Source organism: Carcharodon carcharias (assembly GCF_017639515.1).
Source record: "Carcharodon carcharias isolate sCarCar2 chromosome 24 unlocalized genomic scaffold, sCarCar2.pri SUPER_24_unloc_3, whole genome shotgun sequence".
Taxonomy (NCBI): Eukaryota; Metazoa; Chordata; class Chondrichthyes; order Lamniformes; family Lamnidae; genus Carcharodon; species Carcharodon carcharias.
In genome coordinates this window covers 657,143-679,539 of record NW_024470606.1, presented here as the reverse complement: position 1 = coordinate 679,539, position 22,397 = coordinate 657,143, and the positions used below count along the sequence as shown (strand labels likewise).

The 22,397-nt window shown below is 44.0% G+C and overlaps 1 protein-coding gene across 2 annotated transcripts in view; it reads left to right on the top strand.

The window, feature by feature from the left end:
- LOC121273538 (NACHT, LRR and PYD domains-containing protein 3-like) overlaps positions 1-16,933 on the top strand; it is a 112,804-nt gene extending 95,871 nt beyond the window's left edge. For both annotated transcript variants that reach the window (XM_041180716.1, XM_041180715.1), the window contains 6 exons: positions 2,424-2,510; positions 2,864-3,034; positions 13,879-14,049; positions 15,856-16,026; positions 16,153-16,320; positions 16,521-16,933. In XM_041180716.1, the coding sequence (XP_041036650.1) occupies positions 2,424-2,510; positions 2,864-3,034; positions 13,879-14,049; positions 15,856-16,026; positions 16,153-16,320; positions 16,521-16,608 (856 nt within the window). In that variant the 3' untranslated portion in view covers positions 16,609-16,933. The remainder of the gene's footprint in view (positions 1-2,423; positions 2,511-2,863; positions 3,035-13,878; positions 14,050-15,855; positions 16,027-16,152; positions 16,321-16,520) is intronic.
- Positions 16,934-22,397: the final 5,464 nt, after the last annotated feature.

Below are 22,397 nucleotides of genomic sequence, written 5' to 3'. Positions count from 1 at the left end.
ACCAAACAAGTTTCCCAAAACTTTGGGGGCCAGTCTCTGAACTTCACGAGGATAATTCTGATCATCAGGGCATGAGATCAGACTGAGTGACATTTACAGGCTGGACACAAACAACTCTCTATCTAATAAATACAGAGGGGGAAAGTGGCCTTCACCAGTAGTTAAACCAGCGATAGTGAGTTGTTCACCAGTTTACACTGCTCACTCTTTTCCATTCAATTGAAAGGACAATCAGGTGAGGTATAGTATGGGTGGGATATCCAATATCACCCATCATACATGATGAACAAAACATCAAATTACCCCCAATAGATTTAATTTTCAGTGACAGCAAAACCTCTGCATTGATTTCTGATGTTGCTACCATGTTTCCTCTGATATTGGGCACAACATTTGAATCAGGGCAGAGTTTTAGCTCATTGAGCTGGAGTTTCAGGGCTGCCCAAAGGCAAGAGCAGAGATGGGTGCCCAGAATACTGGTGCTGGGCCAGGTGCAAATTTCAAGGTCCATCTGGCACTGGCATTAATCACCAGACGTAGATGGGGGGTCGGGGGTGGGGGCTGTGGGGGGGTGCAGGAGGGGGAAGAGTTCTTAATTGAAGCAAATTGAGATATTTGAAAACCCCGGTAAACATGGAAGAAGGTTTGAGATTTACTCTTTCAAACGGGTGGGCAATTTACCTGCTCATCTGAAGGGAAGTGGCTGTGGAGCAGAGAGCCTGTCATGGTTGTTCCAGTGCATCACAAAGCAGGCCAAAGAGGAACTGGGAACTTACTGAGGAGGTGTCCTTGGTGCTGTGTAAGTGGCAGGGCATGTTGGCACTCGTTGCCTGGGATGGGAACAGGGTTGTCACTCCCACGTATTGAGGAAGCAGAGGAATAGGGGCAAGGCTGCAAGAACATTTGGGTGGACACCCGCCCAGAAAGAAGGTGCCCGTTAGCAATGAGGGCACAGCTGTCAGATGTTGGATCAGGGGCAACACCCTCCACAGGACGGAGAGAACGTCGGGCATCAGAAGGACATTAGAGCGGAGAGAGGGATAGGAAAGCAACAGAGGCCAATATATCAGCACAGGAACTATTTTTGAAGATGGAGCTACCTAGACAAGATCAAGACCCAGTGATGCAGGAGATTGTGACTCTCCAGGCAGATGGTCACAGAAATCTGTGTTCTTGTTACTGAAGACCTCACCGCCCTGGTCACAATCATTGTGACCTTGAACTCCTTCACTTCTGGCACCTTCCAATGATCAGCTATGGGCCTTAGTGATATGTCACACATGGCCGACCACCACTCCATCTCACAGGTCACGGATGCCCTCTTTGCCAGAGTTAGACAGCCCATTCATTTAATGACAGGCGGGCGAAGCAGGGACAGAGGGCATTGGGTTTCCCCTCCATTGCTGCATTCTGCCTGGTGCAGGCCATCATCGTCTGCACCCATTTGGCCATCAAGCACCTAGCGACTGGCTAGTGAAATCCATCAACAGGAAGGATTTCCACTCCTTCACCATCCAGCTGACCGCAACAAAAACTGCCTCCATGTGTGCCCTCACTTTCCTGACAGCTGCCATGACACTTCAACCTCCAAAGTGTGTTTCCTAGAGGACAACAGATAGCCCTTGACGTGATGTTACTGAACCCTCGGCTGGAGTCCGAGAAAGAGGCATCGTGGGGATAGAACCAATGCCACCTACTCATTGGACAACTGTTGGACAGGCCATCGGGCTTTGGAAGATGCGATTCCAGTGCCTGGGCCAGTCGGCCGGTGCCCTCCAATACCCTCCTGCAAGGGTCTCTGTCAGTGTGGTAGCTTGCTGCACTCTCCATAACATGGCTCTCTAGAGAGGTATGGACCTTGAGGACAATGAGGCACTGGAAGGAGACAGCTCATTGGGGTAATAGCAGGTTGTGAGAGTGGAGGGGGAGGGAGATGATGCTGAACAATGGACCCCCTGCTGCATGATGAGGTGGCCTCCTCCTGCCACCCACGGCGAAGAGGAGCTCTCTCCCTTCCCTCATGTCCTCCAGTTTGGCAATGATAACCCACAGGGTGCCCTTGCTCCAGGTGCTAGGTCTCTGGCTTCCCTGTGACATCTCGCTTCCCTCTGGTACTGTGAAAAGCTTTGGCACAAACCATTGATCTCTCCCTCAGGACAACCAGTATCCTCGGTGATGGCTGCATGTGAATCTAAATAATCCACCCTTCACCTGACCTGTCTCCATTCCACCCCCAATGGCTCTAAGTGAACATGAAACCTGTCTCCATGCCAATTAATGACATCCCCATGTGAAAACCATAACTTTAATCAGTTTCTCACCAGTGGTGGGTTTCTGACGCGAAAATAAACCCAGCTCCTGATTCTCACCTTCGTGGTGAAATTTCAGCCCATTTTAATGTGTTTCTCACTCTCTCTGTTTAGACTGAGTCGTAACAATCTGGGAGATTCAGGAGTGAAACTGCTGTCTGCGGCTCTGAGGAATCCGGACTGTAAAATACAGAAACTGGAGTAAGTGCCAGACTGTGAGATTGTGTTTATAATAACTGGAATCTGACACTGTATGCTGTTATTAGTATCAGAAATAGTGTTATTATAAACACTGTGCATTATGATTGGTATTAGTAATAGGATTAACAATAAACAGTGGGGGCGAAAGTGGACATTGTCAGTGATGCCAAACAAGCAAAATTACATTTGCTGATGGATATGAAACACCTGATATTGAAGTCTATTGAAGTAGATCCATATCACAAGCGACCAATACAGTACTGTCGATTCTGAAATTCTGTCCAAGTCCAGTTTCAACCCTACCATATTTTATCCCAATTTTCATAGTTTTTCTCTCTCTCTCTGCACTTCAGGCTGAATAATAACAATCTCCCAGTTTCTTGTGCCAAATATCTTGCCTCTGCTTTAAGTACAAACCGGTCACTGACGAATCTGAAGCTGGATTATAATAATCTGGGAGATTCAGGAGTGAAACTGCTGTCTGATGCTCTCCAAAATCCAGACTCCAAAATGCAGGAACTGAGGTAAGTAGCAAATTGTGTGAGATCGTGTTTATAATAACTGGATGCCTGCCATGGTAAATTATTATCAATATCAGTAATAGTGTCATTAACAAACACTGCACATTATCATTACTATCAGTATTAGTGTTATTAATAAGCACCGCAGATTTACTCTGATTCCTATAATAACATAGCCCTGACTTTATTTCTCTTCATTATCAACCAACTTCTTACACCACTCTTCATTGCTCCTTACACCGTGCCTCCAGCAAGCATTGTCACTCAGTTTGAGAGCATTTGTTCAGATGTCAGTGCTGTTTCTCTCCTTTCCCTATCCCAGGGAGACAAATGTCCCCAAATGTTCCCCCTGCCATAACCATGATCTTGTATCTGTCTCTAGATTTTCTCCTCTCCTCCGCAATACCGTCTCCATGCTAATCTTATCTATGAGACTCACCTCCTGCTCTCGACACAATTTCCACTAAATTGTAAATGACTCAATGGCCTTGCTGGCCATCATCCTAACTGATATTGTTAAAAGTTCCCTTTCCTCAGGTACTGTCCCTCTCCCTTCCCAACCTGAATCATCAGCCCCTTTTCAGAAAGCCTACCCTTGACCCTTCTGTCCTTGTAAATTACCATTCCATCTCCAATCTCGCTTTGCTATTGAAAGTACCTCAATAAATCTGTATGCAACACAACTGTATGTCAGTACCTCTGCAATCAGGTTTCTGCCCCTGCCACAGCTTGGAATGGGCATCTTTTAAAGCAACAGATGCTATTCATTCTCCACCTTCTCGAACTGTCTGCAGCTTTGACACAGTTGACAACACTATCCTCCTCCAACACATCTCTGTCATTGTCCAATTGGATGGAATTGCAGTCACCTGCTTCCATGTTTATTCATCCAGTCACAACCAGAGAACCTCCAGCAATGTCTTACCTTTGCACTCCCACACAGTTACCTCTGGTATTTCCCAAGAACCTACCCTTGGTCCTCCTCCTAATTCACAGTTACAAGATACCCCTCAGCAACATCATCCAAAAACATAACATAACAAAAACATGTTCCACATGTACACTGATGTCACCCAGCTCTACTTTTCCACCACTTCTCTCGACCTCTCCAGTGCACCAGTTTTTTGGTGCTGCTTGCCCTACGTTCAGCAGTGGATGGACAGAATACTCTCTAATTGCCTGGATGAGTGTGGCTCCAACAACACTCAAGAAACTCGACGTCATCCGGGGCAAAGGAGCCACTTGACTGACACCCATCTTAAACCTTCGCTCCCACCACCCCAATAGTGACAGCATCATGTACTATATACTTAATGCAGAGCATCAACTCACCAAGGCTCCTTTGACAGCAACTTCCAAATCTGTGACCTCTACCACTTGAAAGGACAAGGGCAGCAGATGCATGGAACACCAGCACCTGCAAGTTCCGCTCTGAGCCACACACAATCCTGACATGGAATTATATCACCATTCCTTTACTGCTGCTGGGTCAAAATCCTGGAACTCTGTTCCTCACAGCACTTAAGGGATATCTGCACCAGGCGTACTGCAGCAATTGAAGAAGGCTGCTCACCACCACCTTCTCAAGGGCAACTAGGGATGGACAAGCATGTTGGTCTCTCCAGTAGTGCCTATATCCCAAGAAAGAATAAAAACAAATGCTACCCACTGAAAGGATGACTATTTGTGACTGTGTGGAACCCAAGCACAGTTGCAGAGGAGAGATACAACAGCTGCTGCCATACCCAGCAAAGGTCTCGCCTGGTAGTATGCTGTGCTCTGTACAACCTGGAACTACAGAGGGGAGAAGCTATGAACAATGAGGACATCCTAGAGCGCAATGCCTCCTCTGACGCTGAGGAAGTGGGTGTTGACCAGACGCTGCATGATGAAGAATCCCAGGCATCACAGGCAAGGCACCATGGGATATGTCCAAGGGAGGCACGAGATTCAGTAATACCTACATGTTTCACATCAGCCTTACTCACACCCATTCAATGTAATAAACCTTACACCTTCTGCAGCCCCATTGCCGTTTATTTGAATGTCCTTACCATTTCTCTGGAGTCATCAATACATGCGGCAAATACATTGGAAATGTATTGACCTCATTCAGTGTTGTCTTTCCCATTTCACCCTTTGCAGGAGCCAGTGCAGTTTTAAAGGCCCATTAGTGTGTGAACAAATGAAAAAGTAAATCTCTATTATCTTGGCACACCATCTCAGAATTCATTGAAGACACATACACAGCAAGGTGACATGTAACAATAAAGGATAACCCCGAGAAACCCAAGTGCAGTGAGGTGAACGTTTGAAAAACATTTACAGATCCTCCTCCATTGTGCGCCCACTGTGCTGTCAGCTAAAGTGCAGGCAGGGTGCTGACCCTTCTCACCGAAGCTTTACACGACCGTGTCATTTGTCCTCTGGTTGCCTGAGGCCTGGAGGGCCCCGACATACTGAGGGCCTCCTGCACAGAAACTGGAATCGGCTCTGTCAACGTGGCTTCGTGAAGTGCTGGTGCCACGGTCAGAGCAGAGGAGGACCTGCTGCCCACACCAGGAGCTCGCAGAGAGGAACCCCCAGATAATGCATGCAGCCGCTCCTATACCCTTTCATGATACACTGGACCCTCCCTGCTCACCAGAGGAGTGTGAGGACCTGGCGGTGACTCCAGGCACCTCATCTCCCTCTCGCCCAATCATTCTGCCACAGATTTAATGGGGTGATGATGACATGCAGATCAGTGTGTATCTCCAGTGGGTGGTATGCTGGATGTGACTGTCCATGAAGGTCACTAATCTCTCAGCAGAGGATTCTATACAAACTCATGTCAGACATATGGCAACACTCATGGCCTGGTTGTAAACATTTAAGTACAGACGCACATAGCCTGTATGTTCCATCACATGTTCACAAATGCTGCAGCTCCAGCAACTGCCACTTTGTTAGAGACTCCAGTGGGCATTTGATCAGCCTAAAACTTGGCATTGCCCTGCCCTCCCACAGTCCTCAGAGTGTGAGTGGCCTCGTCTATCACTGTCTCAATCAGCTGCTTGGGCGTGACTCACCAGGTTGTGACCCCTTTGCTGATCACGAGGGACTGCCCAATGACATGACAGTATCTGTGCTGGTGGAGTGTGTGGAGGAGTAATGTGAAGGTGCAACGTCTGAGTTCTTCCTTCCTCCCCCTCAGAGGCGGATGACTGTTCCCTGGTCACAACAGCCCTTGATTTGTGAGAGAGGAGGTGATTAGGGGGTAATGCACATTCCACTTCAGAGTATTCCTAATCTGGAGCCCCTTGCAACCAGTGGTGTAAACGAGCACGATGTTTGTGGTCGCCAGAGTCCCTGCTGTGCCCATCCATTAGGTTACTCACTGCCTTAACTCTACAACCCACCTCGCCATCAGCGTGAGCCCACCCTACCTCCAAGAGCCCCACTTGTCCCTCATTTCCATGGGCATAAGGATGGCAAGACCTGGATATCGGCACCAGTTTTGCCTTGTTTCTAATGTTGTGTGCTCTCTTCTACAAGCACATAAATTTCCAATCTTAACCACCCATTAAAGACACACACTAGCCAATGCTGGTGGTAGCCTGGTGCCACATGGTAACACAGGGATGCACCCACTCCTCCAGAGATGTGGCCATTCAGTCTCAACGGTGCAGCAACCAGCCATGACTGATCGGGACCCTCCAAAGAGATGCTTTCATGCTTCTAACGGCTAATGCTGCTGCCTGGGTTTTGCCAGTGGCTGAATGGGGATGACCTTTCTACCAATTTCACTTTCATCCTCAGTCACATGTAAGGGTCTAAGTTTAACATTGTGTGCTGTACTCACCTGATGCAGAATACATCAGATCATTGATCCTGCCCAACGTCTGCTCACCTTCTCGCAATCTTCATTCAAACTGGATTTAATGGGCCAGCCTCCTCTTCCTGTACTCATAAGAACATGAGAATTAGAAGCTGGAGAGGGCCATTTGGCCCCTTAAGCCTGCTCCGATATTCAGTAATAACATGGCCGATCTGATTGTGACCTTAACCCCACTTTGCTTGCCTGCCCATATAACCCCTGATTCCCTTGTCAATCAAAAGTCTGTCTAACTCAGCCCTGAATGCTTTCTGAGGATAAGAATTCCAGAGACTAATACCCCTTGTGAGAAGAAATTCTTCCACATCTCTGTCTAAAATGTGAGTCCCTTTATTAGCTCCACCAATTAACAGAGGTGCAGGTAATGTTTTCATCTGTTTGTTGGTATGTTTGTCTGTAAACGCTATATCTCCAAACTAATGTGCAAGCTTCAATGAAAAGTGGTACACAGGGTGTGTTTTTGGTGAAGATGCAGATGTGGATCCTGAGTTTTTAAAGAGTCCATTAACATTGAAGGATGACTTTTTTTTTAAATATTGAGAGTTGTTTAATTTAGAATGTTGTTCATTGTTTTAGATGTGGATTGCCTCAGCTGCTTTGATGTAATTTGTCACATTTATCAAAAAGTGAGCAGAGTTTTCAGAGCAGCTTGTTGGATGTGGATTGCCCTGAACCTTCCTCAGTGAGATGGAAGCTCTTAACAAAAATATTTTTTTCAGCCTTGTCATCACAGAGTTATCAACCAGGCAGGAAAAAACCTCAAGCAAGAGCTGTGTGATTGTAGTAAAGTTGAATTAACACAGTGTGCTGGAGGTATGTGCTCCAGTTTCCTCAGCACCCACTCTGTCAAGCCCCTCAGAATTTTTATATGTTTCAATTAGATCATTTCTCATTCTTTTAAACTCCAATGAGTATAGGCCCAACCTGCTCAACCTTTCCTCATAAGACAACCTGTTCATCCCAGGCATCAGCCTAGTAAACTGTCTCTGAACTGCTTCAAATACAAGTATATCCTTCCTTAAGTAAGGAGACCAAAATTGTACAGTGCACTCTTGGTGTGAGCTCACCAATGCCCTCTACATTGCAGTAAGATATTCCTGCATTTACATTCCATTCCTCTTGTAAAATAGGCCAAAATTACATTTGCCTTCTTAATTACTTGTTGTACTTGCATGCTGAAGCTTTGTAATCTGTGTACACAAGGTCACTCAGATCACTTGGTATTGCAACATTCTGCAGCTTCTGTCCATTGAGGTGATATTCTGCTTTTCGATTCTTCCTGCCTAAGTATGCAACCTAACATTTGCCCACATTATATTCCATCTGGCAATTTTTTGCCCACTCTCTTAACGTTTTGTATTCTCCTCACAACTTACTTCCCTACCTACCTTTGTAGAATCAGTAAGTTTGAACAAAGAACGAAGAAAAGTACAGCACAGGAAGAGACCCTTTGGTCCTCCAAACCTGCACCGATCATATTGCCCGTCAACTAAAACATTTTGCACTTCCGGTGTCCGTATCCCTCTATTCCTATCCTATTCATGTATTTGTCAAGCTGCCTCTTAAACACCACTATTGTACCTACTTCCACCACCTCCTCTGGCAGCGAATTCCAGACACTCACTACCCTCTACGTAAAAAAACTTGCCCCGCACATCTCCTCTATAGTTTTCTCCTCTCACCTTAAATCTATGTCTCCTAGTAATTGAATCTTCCACCCTGGGAAAAAGCTTCTATCTACTCTGTCCATGCCACTCATAATTTTGTAAACTGCTATCAAGTCACCCCTTAATCTCCATCGCTCTAGTGAGAACAATCCGAGTTTCTCCAACCTCTCCTCATAGCTAATAACCTCCAGACCAGGCAGCATCCTGGTAAACCTCCTCTGCAGCCTCTCCAATGCCTCCATATCCTTCTGGTAATGTGGCGACCAGAATTGCACACAATATTCCAAGTGTGGTCTAACCAAGGTTCTATACAGCTGCAGCATGACTTCCCAACTTTTATACTCAATATCCCTGCCAATTAAGGCAAGCATGCCCTATGCCTTCCTGACTACCTTATCCACCCGCATTGCCACTTTCAGTGACCTGTGGACCTGTACACCCAGATCCCTCTGCCCGTCGATGCACTTAAGGGTTCTGCCATTTACTGTATAATTCTTGCCTGTATTAGACTTTCCAAAGTGCATTTCCTCGCATTTGTCTGGATTAAACTTCATCTGCCATTTCTCCGCCCAAATCTCCAACCGATCTATATCCCGTTGTATTCTTTGACAATCCTCTTCACTCTCTGCAACTCCTCCAACCTTAGTGTCGCCTGCAAACTTACTAATTAGCCCAGTTACATTTTCCTCCAAATCATTTACATATACTACAAACAGCAAAGGTCCCAGCACTAATCCCTGCGGAACTCGACTAGTCACAGCTCTCCATTCAGAAAAGTACTCTTCCACTGCTACCCTCTGTTTTTTATGACCAAGCCAATTCTGTATCCATCTTGCCAGCTCACCTCTGATCCCGTGCGACTTTATCTTCTGTACCAGTCTGCCATGAGGGACCTTGTCAAAGGCCTTACTGAAATCCATGTAGATAACATCCACTGCCCTTCCATCGTCAATCATCCTTGTCACTTCCTCGAAAAACTCGATCAAAAACTCGACCTCCCCTTCACAAACCATGCTGCCTCTCACTAATACACCCATTTTCTTCCAAATGACAGTAAATCCTGTCACAAAGAATCTTCTCCAATAATTTCCCTACCGCTGACGTAAGGCTCACCGGCCTGTAATTTCCTGGATTATCCCTGCTACCCTTCTTAAACAATGGAACAGCATTGGCCTTTCTCCAGTCTTAGGCTATTTATTTGTTATTTATTTATTATTTCTTATCTAGTATTTGGCTACAATACTGTTGGTCCCTCGTGCAAGTTATTAATATAGATCATAAGTATTTGAGTCCCATGCACTGACCCCTGTGGCACTCCACTAGTTACAATTTGCTAACCTGAAAATGACCCATTTATCCAAATCTCTGGTTCTTGATAATTAGCCAATCCTCTAGTTATGCCAATATATCATCCCCAGTACATGAGCAGATCTTGGGCAGTAACCTCTTATGTGGCATCTTTACAAATGCCTTTTGGAAATCCAAATACACCAACTCCCAAGGTTTCCCTATATCCACCCTTCTTATTATGTCGTGACAGAGCTCCAATAATTTAGTCAAACATGATTTTTCTTTCAAAAAGCCATGTTGACTCTGCCTGATTGTATTATGATTTTCTAAATGCCCTGTTACTACCTTCTTGATAATAGATTCTAGAATTTTCCCAAAGACAGATGTTAAGCTAACTGGCCTCGCGTTTCCTGTTTTCTGTCTCCCTCCTTTTTTGAATGGTTGTGTTAGAGTTGTGAGTTTCCATTGCACAGGGACCTTTCCAGAATCTAGGGGATTGTAAAAGTTTACAACATTGCATCCACCATTTCTGCTACTGTTTCCTTAAAGACTCTAGGATGCAGGCAATCAGGCCCAGGGGACTTGTCAGCCTTTAGTCCCATTAGTTTTCCTAGTGCTTTTTCTCCAGTGATCATGATTTTTTTAAGTTCCTCCTTCCCTTTCGCCCCCTGCTTTTCTTCCATTCTTGATTTGCATTTTGTGTCTTTTAGTGTGAAGAGAGATGCAAAATACTTGTTCAAGACTCTGCGATTGCCTTAATTCCCATTATTCATTCCCCAGTCTCACACTCTAAGGAATCATCAACCACTTTAGCTACTATTTTCCTTTTTATATGCTTGTAGAAGCTTTCACTGTCTGTTTTTATCTTTCCTGCTATTTTCTCTCATACCCCAATTCTCCATCTTTATTACTTTTTTAGACAGCCTATTATTAATCTTTGCAGCATTGCATGCCTTTTCTTCCAATTCAATGCCATTCTTAACTTCCTTAGTTAGCAATGGTCTTTCTCATAGTCGTTCTTTCTCAATGAAATATAATTTTCCTGAGAGTTATGAAATACCTGCAATTGCTTCTCTACTGTGATACCTTTGGATCTGTTTTGCTGTTCCATCTTAGCCAAATTTCATACCCTGGTAACTGCGTATCTCACTTTCAAACTGAATGTGAAATTCATCATGTTACTATCAGTCCTACCTAGAGAATCCTTCACGATAAGGTCATTCCATGTCTAAAATAGCCTGTTCCCTGCTTGATTACAGGATGTATTGTTCTAGGAAACTGTCCTAAATGCACTGTATGAACCCATCCTTTATGTTACTTTTGCCAATTTGATTCTTCCAATGTATATGAAGATGAAAATCCCCCACAATTATTGCAGTACCTTTCTTACAAACACCCATTATTTCTGGATTTATAATCTGACCTGAAGTGTAGCTACGTCGGCAGACCTATAAACCATTCCCACCAGTGAGTTCCTTGCTTTGCTATTTCTTATCTCCACCCAAACTGATTTGACGTTTTGACCCTTGGAACCAAGATTATTTCTCACACTGTACCAGTATCATCGTTGATTAACAGAGCTCCCCGACCTCCTTTTCTTTTCTTTATATTCTTCCAAATTGTCAAATAGCCTCGAATATTCAGGTCCCAAACATGGTAATTTTGGAAACTTGTCTCTGTAATGACTATCATACCATACTCGTCTGTTTCTATTTGTGCAATAATTTTATTCATCTTGATCTAAATACAGTCTGCACCCAGAGGGAGGGCCTTTAATCCTTTTTTTTTCTTTTATTTCACAATTTCTTTCCTTATTCTGACTTCATTGCTGTTGTTATTGTTATTGCTTATGTTTGTACATTCCTTCCTTCCTGTCACACTCTGGTTATCGTTGCCTGTATTGCTGCCCTGCATTATTGCCTTGTCTTTCTCTTTAACTTCCTAAATTCTCCCTCATGTGATCCATCCCACACTATTTATTTTAAAGCCCCTCTCTACATCGCCAGTTATATGATTCGTCAGTACACTGGTCCCAGCGCAGCTCAGATGAAGGCTTTCCCACTTGTATAGCTCCCTCTTTCCTCACTTCCCCACCAATCAAAATCCGCTTCTCCCACACTAATCTTTGAGCTACGTATTCGACCTCTGATCTTAATTATCCCATGCCAATTTGCTTGTGGCTCAGTTAGTAATCCAGAGATTTATTACCTTTGTGGTTCTGCTTTTTAAATTTTGTCCTTAGCTGCTCATACTCCCTCAGCAAAACCTCTATCTTAGTCCCACCTATGTTGTTGGTACCCATGTGTACGATGACAATTGAATCCTTGCCCTCCTACTCCAAATTCCTTTTATAAACCCTGGCACTGGGTAGGCAACACTGCCTTTGAGACTCATGCCCTCGGTTGCAGGGTCCAATCTATATCGCCTTGACTGTACTGTCCCAAACTACAACTAAATTTCTTATTGCTCCCCCTGCTTGAATATCTCCCTGCACCACTGCTGTGGTGAGTTGGTTCATCCTCCTCAGTGCCTACTCTCATCCACACAAGCTGTGAGAACATCAAAACTGTTGGACAAGTGCGAAGACTGAGACTTCACCTTCAGCTACTGGCGTCTCCTACAGTCACACCTCCCTGTCCATTACCTAGCCTAAGGGTGTGATTGCCCCCTAGAACAAAGTCAAAATAACTGTCCACCTCCGTGATGCATCACTGTGTCCAAAGCTCAGACCCCCAGCTCTTCAAATCCAAGCTGAATTCTCTCATTGAAAACTACAAAACTCTTACAGGATTTGACAGGGTCGATGTAGGTAGTATATTTCCCTGGCTGGTGAGTTTAGACCCAGGAGACACAATCTCAGAAAATGGGGGAGGCCATTTAGGACTGAGATGAGGGGGAATTTCTTCACTCAGAGGCTGGTGAATCTTTGGAATTTTTTCTGCCAGAGAGCTGTGAAGCTCAGTCATTGGCCATGTTCAAGACAGAAATAGATTTCTGGATACCAATGACATCAAGGGAAAGGGGGATAGTGTGGGAAATGGTGTAAGAGGTAGATGATCAACCATGATCTAATTAAATGGTGGAGCAAGTTTGATGGGTCGAATGGCATACTCCTGCTCCTTTGTTCCACTGTTCCATGAGCTACAGACACTGAGGGAACAGGACCTCTGCCCCAGCCCAAGCAGCCTGGAGAAGCATGTCCAGGGAAGCAGCAGTGAATCAGGGAGCAACCCTTCATCTGCCTTCTGCCCTTTCAGCTCTTCGTTCAGTAACCAGAGGCCCCTCATTGGTCCCTCCAGAGCTGTTGTGTTCGAAAGAACTGCTGGCTGCCATTAAAGATGGTGCTAGCATTGCCTGAACTGGGACATCCTCTGTCTACGCTGCCTGAGTGTTCTGTTCTCCTCACCCGCCCGCTGGCCGTTAATTGTTCAGCTCTGACAATATTACATACATAACTCTACCTACTCTATACACATGGACACTGCGTCCACTTCCAATCCAGATGTTGGGATGATATAGCTTCCGATAATTTCCCAGCCATTATCTTCAGCCCCAGCACAATTTCTATTCCAAACCACTGACCATACCATGCCTCCTCCTAGCGACTCAGGGTAAGCACATGAGGATCCTATGCTTTTGTCTTGTACCATTATTCCTTTTGTCATTTCATCACTCCTGCACTTCCTTTTTTTTCTGCCTCCCTGGCATTTCCCTGTTGCTTAAACCCTGTCAAGTCGCTGCTTTTTTCTAAGTTCCAATGAAAGCTCATCGAACTGAAATGTTAATTGTGTTTCTGTTTTCACAGATATTTCTTGAACTGCTGAGTATATATATTTATTCCAGCATATTTATTTATATTTCAGATTTACAGCAACAACATTATTTTCCTTCTATATGACTGGAAGTTGTGTTTCTTGAATGGTTGACACTGTACCTGATTGTTGTCATCGGTAGTGTTGTTTAAATTACTGAGGATTTGAATCTGCTTTCTCTTATTTCTCTCTCCTCCCTAGTCTGAATAATAACGCTCTCACAGATTCTTGTGTCAAGCATCTCGTCTTCGTCCTCAGTACAAACCAGTCACTGGCCATTCTGAACCTGGCTAATAATAATCTGGGAAATTCAGGAGTGAAGCTACTGTCTGCGGCTCTAAAGAATCCAGACTGCAAAATACAGAGACTGGAGTAAGTACCAAACCGTGTGAGATTGTGTTTATAATAACTGGATATCTAACAATATATTTTGAGCACTGTTAGAAAATGTAATAAATAACCACTGTCCATTATTATTGTTAGTGATAACATTATTAAATTTTTTTAAAAACTCAATTTTATGTAACTCCTGTTATTCCTCTCTCTGATCCCCAGTCTATGGGATGTCACTCTCACAGAATTTTTGCTGAGGGTTCAGGGGAATATTGCAGCCCCTGAGGTCCCCTCCTCCTCCTCAGAGGTGGTCGGCTGTCCCCTGGTCACAGCAGCTCTTCATTTGTGAGAGAGAGAAGAATGATTGAGGGCACTGCACATTCCAACACGTCCTTCAGATTACTCTACGTGACCAGTGATGGGCACACGAACACCATGTTTTGTGATCACCAGGTGCTCTCCTGTGCCCATCCATTCAGCCCCTCACTCTCTCAGCTCCACAACCCATCTCACCATCAGTGATTCCTCACCCTGCCTGCAGGTCTCCCAGCTTCAGCGCTTCATCTTCCATTGGTGTAAGGATAGCAAGATCTGGATGCCAACACCATTTTTTGTTCATTCCTTGATGCTGTGTGCTTTCTTCTACAAACAGTTAAATTTCCATTGTTGATTGCAATCAAAGACTCACACTAGCCTATTCTAGTGGCAACCTGACTGCAAAATGGAGCCACAGGAATGCCTCCTGAATGCAGCAGACAGTTGCTGCAGCAGGAATCAATTCTGACTGACCAGGACCCTCCACAGTGAGGCTGACATGTCACGAACACTTAGTGCTGCTGCCTGGGCATTGCCAGTGGCTGGATAGCAATGACCTTTCTACCAATTTCACTTTCATCCTTAGTCACATATAAGGTTGTAAGTTTAACATTATGTGCTGCACTCACCTTGCCAGAATGCATCAGGTCATTAATCCTTTTGTGACACTGCTCACCTCCTCGGCAATCTCCATCCAGACTTGCTTGGATTGACAGGGTTGACCTCTTCCCGTCCAGAGGGAATAGGCCCAAACAACTTGGAGGAGCATTGGTAAATCGGGGAGCAGTCCTTGATCTGCCTTCTGTCATTTCATCTCTTTATTCACTAACCAGGGCTCCCTCACTGGTCCCTCCAGATCTGCAGTGTTTGAAAGTACAGCTGGCTGCCTTTAAAGATGCCTGCATTGCCTGAACTGGGATATGCGCTGTCCATCTGAGTAGATAGCTTCACTCGCCTGCAGGCCAATTGCCTGGCTCTGGCAATATTGCGTTCGTAACTCTGCCTACCCTTCCCTCACGGCCACACCACCCACCCCCAGTACTGTTGCTAGGATGACATGGCTTCCGGCAAAATTGCAGTCATTCTCTTCACAAATTCCATTCTTGAGCCACTGACCAAACCATGTTCCTCCCTATCGACTCAGGGTAAGGACATGGGGATGCTGTGCTTTTGCCTTGCACCATCATCCTTTTTGTCATTTAATCTCTCCTGCACTTCCATTTTATTCCCTTTGCCCCTACTCCCCCATTTTGCTGTTGCTTAAACCCTGCCTTTTCCCAGTTCTAATGAAAGCTCATCAAACTGAAGCGTTAACTATATTTTCCTCTTGACAGATACCGCCTGACCTTCTGAGTATTATGAGCACATTCTATTTATATTTCAGATTTACAGCATCAATAGTATTTTGTCTCCCATATAAATAGCTTCTTGAATGTCACACACTATACATTGTTATTGCTATTAATACTGTTCTTAAAAAAAAAGTGAATTTAGTCTGATTCCTGTTATTTTTCTCCATTGAATCCCCAGGCTGTGTAATAATGGTCTGACAGATTATTGTGTCGAGGATCTTGCCTCTGCTCTCGGTACAAACCGGTCACTGACAGATCTTAACCTGGATAATAATAAACTAGGAGATTCAGGAGTGAAACTACTGTCTGTGGCCCTGAGGAATCCAGACTGCAGAATACAGACACTAGAGTAAGTACCAGGCACTGTGAGATTGGGGTTATTAAGAACTGCTTGCCTGACACTGCAATTATCATTAGTATCAGTATATAAACGCTGCATTGACTTTGATTCCTGTTATTTCTCCTTGATTCTCAGTCTGGAAAAGAATGGTCTCACAGATTCTGGTACTGATTATCTCGCCTCTGCTCTCAGTACTAACCAATCACTGACGTTACTGTATCTGCAATCAAATTCCATCACAGATCAATCTGTCCGCGCTCTCTGCCGCCTCATACTGACTTGCAAGAGTCTGAAGCAAATCGAGTGAGTGTTTATGATAATTTTTAATGTAATAGATAAAATATAAATGGATTCAGTTATATTTATGTCTAGTATTTGTCTAATTTTTATTGAAATATTAACTCTAGTCTCCATGTTAATGACACTATTGATCAATCTGATTTCCGTTTTTTTAAAAATTAGGTTTAAAGCATATTGTCTGTTTAATATTTAATCTGTTTCAGGTTAAAGGGAAATCGGTTGGGTCCAGATGGAAAGAGACACCTGGAGTCGCTTCGGGATTTCACACCTGGACTGAGTGTGACAGTGTGAACATTTCAATTTATAAACATTACTACTCTCATATGAACATTTTGTCTGATTTTCTGCCCCTCCTCTTTAATCTGTCGCGCTCCAGGTCTAAATCCTATTGGCCATTTCCCAGTTTCCAGTTCGAGCTGAGTGAGTGTCATCCCTCATTGTGATGTCAGAGGGCCAGCGACAGGGTCATGAGACTCAGCCGCCTTCTCCCACAGCGCTGCTATTATTCGTTCATGGGTTGTGGATGTTTCTGGCTGGACCAGCATTTATTACCCAATGCTAATTGCCCTTGAGAAGTGGTGATGAGCTGCATTTTTGAAGAAACAGCGATATGTTTCCAAATCAGGATCGTGAGTGACTTGGAGGGGAACTTCCAGGTGGCGGTGTTCCCTTCTGTCTGCTGCCCTTGTCCTCCTAGATGGTAGTGGTTGTGGGTTTAGAAGATGCTGTCTAAGGAGGCTTGGTGAGTTTCCGCAGTGCATCTTGTAGACGGTGCACACCGCTGCCACTTTACGTCGGTGGTGGAGGGAGTGAATGTTTGTGGAAGGGATGTCAATCAAGTGGGCTGCTTTGTCTTAGCTGATGTCAAGCTTCTTGAATGATGTTGGAGCTGCACTCATCCAGGTAAGTGGGGGGTATTCCATCACTCTCCTGACTTGTGACTTGTAGATGGTTGTTACGAAATAGAGACAGTTTAAGTAAGTTATATTTGTATTTTTTGGGTGTTAGGAATGAGTTTTAGGTTTAAACTTTAAGTTTGATTTGTATTTCTGTATTTAAGTTATGAAAGGTCAAATTGAGTTTTAGTTGCACTTTAAAAGTTCTTGCATTTCTAATGGGAGTTTTCTGACTGTAAGCTAAATTAAACAAACAAAAGTAGAGAGAAAAGAGTGCTAATGCCTAGCAATTGGCGTCCAGAGATGCAGTTCCCTCCCACAGACACACACATGGAAGAAGAGAAACAACAGTTTGATTTTGGAAGCTGTTTAAGTTCAGTTGGTTTTGAAACTAGCTGCCAGGAGATACTGGAGCAAAGGGGACAGATAGCCAGCTCCAAGCTAAAGAAAATACCTCCAAAATCCAGGGGAGTGGAACAGGGGAAATTCCCAAGCAGACCTTCTTGTCAAAGGAAGGACAGGAACCTGGAAAAAGATCTGTTAAGTGAAGTTAAGAGTGAGGGGCAGAGAAAAAGGCTCCAAACTTCAGATTTAAAAAGACAAAAGCTCCAGAAAGCAGTTTTAAAGTGAGAACAGCTTGCATGAGGTAAGAAGACCCAAAGAGACGCTGAAGGTCTGTAACTTTTTGCTATGGGCATGTGATTCAGTGGCATACTGTTAATGCTGAGCTCCGGTGAGAGAGAGTGCGTGGACAACAGCTTGAATGCATGTGGTGACCCAGGGAGAGGAACATCGGAAGGAGAACTCAAAATACTGGAGGTGAACCCTTGTGGAAGGCATCTGAGAGAAAGTGTCGGTTTGGCACAAGATTCCAAAGCGAGTTCTTGGAGAGTGGAGATTGGAAACCTCATGTGAAAGACGTGGTTCAGTGAGACTGGTTGGTTCATGGTGTGACAAGTGTCTGGAGGAGTCGAGGAGAGATCTATATCATCTGGTTGAGTTGGCATCTGTCACCTGGTTTCAGAGTGTGGTGTGTCTGACCATAGGGTGGCTATTGGTTTACATATACATATTGGTGTACTTACTGTGAACATTAGAGTGTAAGATAGTTTTTTTGACTTGTGTTATCCTTACAAATATGTATATATCTGTAAAGGTATAGTGGGTGAAGGAGTATTGTAATTTGGTTAATCTTTTCTTGTTTAATAAATGTTTTGTACTTTTTTAAAAAGTGCGTCAGCAGACTCTTGTGACTCTGTTCAGTAGCTGCTCTCCATGTATCTAAACAAACAATTAAAAGTGTTGATCTATCAAGCTGGGTTCCATTCTGGGATCAGGCTTGTCCAGGGGTAACCTCAGCTTGGATCATAACATGGTGGACAGTCTTTTGGGAGTCAGGAAGTGATTTACTCGTTGCAGGATTCTGAACCTCTGACCTGCTCTTATAGCCACAGTGTTTATGTGGCTAGTCCAGTTCAGTTTCTGGTTAATTGTCACCCCTAATGCCATTGAATATCAAGTGATGATGGTTAGATTCTCTCCTGTTAAAGATGCTCATTGCCTGGCAGTTGTGTGGTGTGAATGTTACTTGCCACTTGTCAGCCCAAGCCTGGATATTGTCCAGGTCTTGCTGCATTTGGATATGCACTGCTTCAGTATCTGAGGAGTCATGAATGTTGCTCAATATTGTGCAATCATCAACGAACATCCCCACTCCTGACCTTCTGCAGGATATCCAGGGCTGAATGTTCCTCAGTGGGGCAGTGGGGAAATATATAGATAGGAATGACCCAGGGCAGGGATCAGTCTGGGCTGCAATGAGACACTGACAATTACACCCAGCCTTTATGGGTTTGGGAGTAATGTGCCCAGGATTCCCGCTCAGTATCAGTGTCCAGTGACCCTGCTGGGTAGTGAACCTGTGTGGGTTTAGGATGGGGACAGGGTCTGTTCAGCTCAGATAGATCCTGCTGTTCAATAGGGACAAACACCCACTGCATGGGGTGACCCAGGGAGAGCATCCTGATAGGAGGTTCCCTTGGATTGTGTAACCGGGAAATTGAACTGAAAGCATTAATGCTTTTCTGCCTTCCCTAACTTAGAAAACAACAGTTGTTAAAACAATGTATTGAATGCAGACTCTGCCCTATTGATATTGCTGTCATTTACACACTGAAGGATGAATTTCTAAACAGCTGGAATGACACTGGACTGGAGTGTGTCAAATTAAGAAGTTGACTTCGTAAATGCATCTGCCCGCTCTAAGCATAACAAGTTGTGGAAGTTAAGTGACCCATTGTAAACTACACTGCAGTAAATGGACAGGATCCATCTAAGGACCCACAGCCTGAACCACTGTGGCCCTAATACATGGATTGTGGTCGAAACACAGAGCAGGATCGACAACATTTAAGTAGAGAAGATAGTTTGATGTTCTGGGTCAGGTTCCTTACGATGTAACTCTGTTGTATTGATACTATTTTCCAGATACTGATGGACATGCTGTACATTACATTATTTCCTGATTTATTTTACATACCCCATCATATGCAGTTTGTCTGTTCTCTCCTCACCCTGGTATAATAAATGGTGAAGCGTCAATGTATTCATCAGACTTCAAAAATTTGTAATGAGCAATGACTAGATTCCAACAACAAGCATACACCCTCCAATGTGATTGACTGTTATGTTCACTGCCTCTGAAGTGCCCTAGTATTCCACTTAGTTGCATAAACAGTTACATCAATGATTCAAGAAGATGACCCAACAGCAACATCTTTGGACAATTTGAGTTGACAATTATAGTGACTTTACCAGCGACACCTATAACTGGGAATTGGATGGAAAAGAAACATTTCACTCAGGTGTAAAACTGGTGTTTCAGATCCTTAAAATGGAAATTGAAAGGTTTCTGTAAGGCTGATGATTTCTAATACCAGTTTCTCACCAGAGCAGCAAGTTGAGGGATAAATGTTTATGCAGACACTGGGGAACTCCCCACATCTTCTTGCATTCGAGCAGTGCGGATTTGTTGTATCCACTTGAGCAGCAGAGGGCGCCATGGATGAACACGTCATCGGGGGAAGCAGCAGTCAATGGAAAACGGAATCGGGCCGTGTACAAAAAGCTTGGCTGATTTACTATCCGCCATTATGCACAAAATTCCAAGACAAACGTATCCTATAATCATACGAACATAATAGATTAGGAGCAGGAGTAGGCTACTCCGCCCTGCAAGCCTGCTTTGATATTCAAAACATCATGGCTGATCTGATTGCAACCTCCCGCCTACCCTGCTATCCTTTCACACCCCTATTAATCACAAATCTAGGTTGTTCTGCCTTGAAAATATTCAAAGACTTTGCTTCCACCACCTTTTGAGGAAGAGAGTTCGAAAGATTCATGACCCTCTGAGTGAAAAAGATTTCCCTCAACCCTGTCTTAAATGAGTGACCCCTTGTTTTTAAACAGTGACCCCGTGTTCTAGATTCTCCCACAAGAGGAGACATCCTCTCCACATCCACCCTGTCAAGAATCCTCAGGATCTTAACTGTTTTAATAAAGTCGCCTCTCACTCTTCTAAATACCAGTGGATACAAACCCGACCTGTGCAACCATTCCTCATAAGGCAGCCCACCCATTCCTGATATTAGTCCAGTAAACCTTCTTTGAACTGCTTCTAATGCATTTGCATCTTTCCATAAAGAAGGATAGCAGTTCGTACTCCAGATGTGGTCTCACTAGTGTCCTGTACAACTGAAGCATAACCTCCCTACTCTTGTATTGGGCTCCCCTCACAATAAACAGTAACAATCTATTAGCTTCCCTAATTGCTTGCTACACATGCATACCAGCCTTTTGTGATTCATGCACCATGACAATCAAATCCCTCTGAATTTCAGAGCTCCACAATCTCTCATCATTTAGATAATATGCTTCTTCTTTATTCTTTTTGCCAAAATGGACATTTTCACATTTGCCCACATTATATCCCATTTGTCAGGTTTTTGCCCACTCACTTAACCAATCTATGTCACTTTGTAACAAAACAGAAAACGCTGGAAAAACTCAGCAGGCCTAACAGCATCTGTGAAGAGAAAAAACAGAGTTAATGTTTTGAGTCCGCATGACACTTCCTCAGAACTGTGAATTTGTACATATATTAACCATTCTTTCGATGCTGCTGGATCAATATTTTGGTTTTCCCTCCCATCAACACTGTAGGAGCACCATCACCATCTGGATTGCAGCTACAATACTATCTTCGCAGTGTCACTAGAGAGGCTGAAATGTCGGCCTTTCCACTGGCACCAACGCAAAAAAATAATAATATGACGAACTTCACTGATATGCTAAAACCGTGGCGTTGCTGTAAATCCTTTCATTAGCACTAAGACGCTTCAGTTGTGATCCGCTAAAATTGTTTAAAGTTGTGAGGAATTTTGATGAAATGATTTAGTTATATTTCCAATATCTAGGGAGGCTGAAACTGGAGAGCATGAATTTATCATTCTCAGCAAAAGACTGAAAGAACAATTATTTGATGCACAGAGTGGCTAAGGCATAAAACAAACAGAATTAGAACCATGTGAATGTTTGTGGGAATTGGTCTAACTGTTTCTTTATTTCAGGGAGCAGCACAAATGTGGTGGGTAAATAATTTCCTTCCCTGCTGTAAAATTTTAAGAGTATGTAAGTAAATATAACAATACAAAAGCAACATGCTTTACTATATCACTTTTAATGTAGAAAATAAATCCCAACATTCCATGACATTTCACAGAGTCATCAGCAGACATAAATGAATGCCAAGTGAATGGAAGTTTCACCAGAGTTGGCACAGAAAAACTGGTTTGAACAAGCGAGTTTTAAGGAGGTCTATTAAAGAGAGTGAGATAGATCGAGACGGAAAGAGGTTTAGGGAGGGGCTTTCATATCCTTGGCCACATGATTGGAGACATGCCTGGCAATCGTGAACAAAGGGCGGCAGCAAGAGAATTGTGGCTACAGGGAAAGGAACAGTGAATTCTCAGAGTGGGGGTGTGGGCTGTAGGGCTGGAGCAGGCTAAAGGTTTAGGAAGGGATAAGACCATGAAGCAAACCAAACACGATGGTGGGAGTTAGTACTTGGAGACATTGTGGGAAATGGATGTTAATGTAGGCCAGCAATATTAGGAATGATTT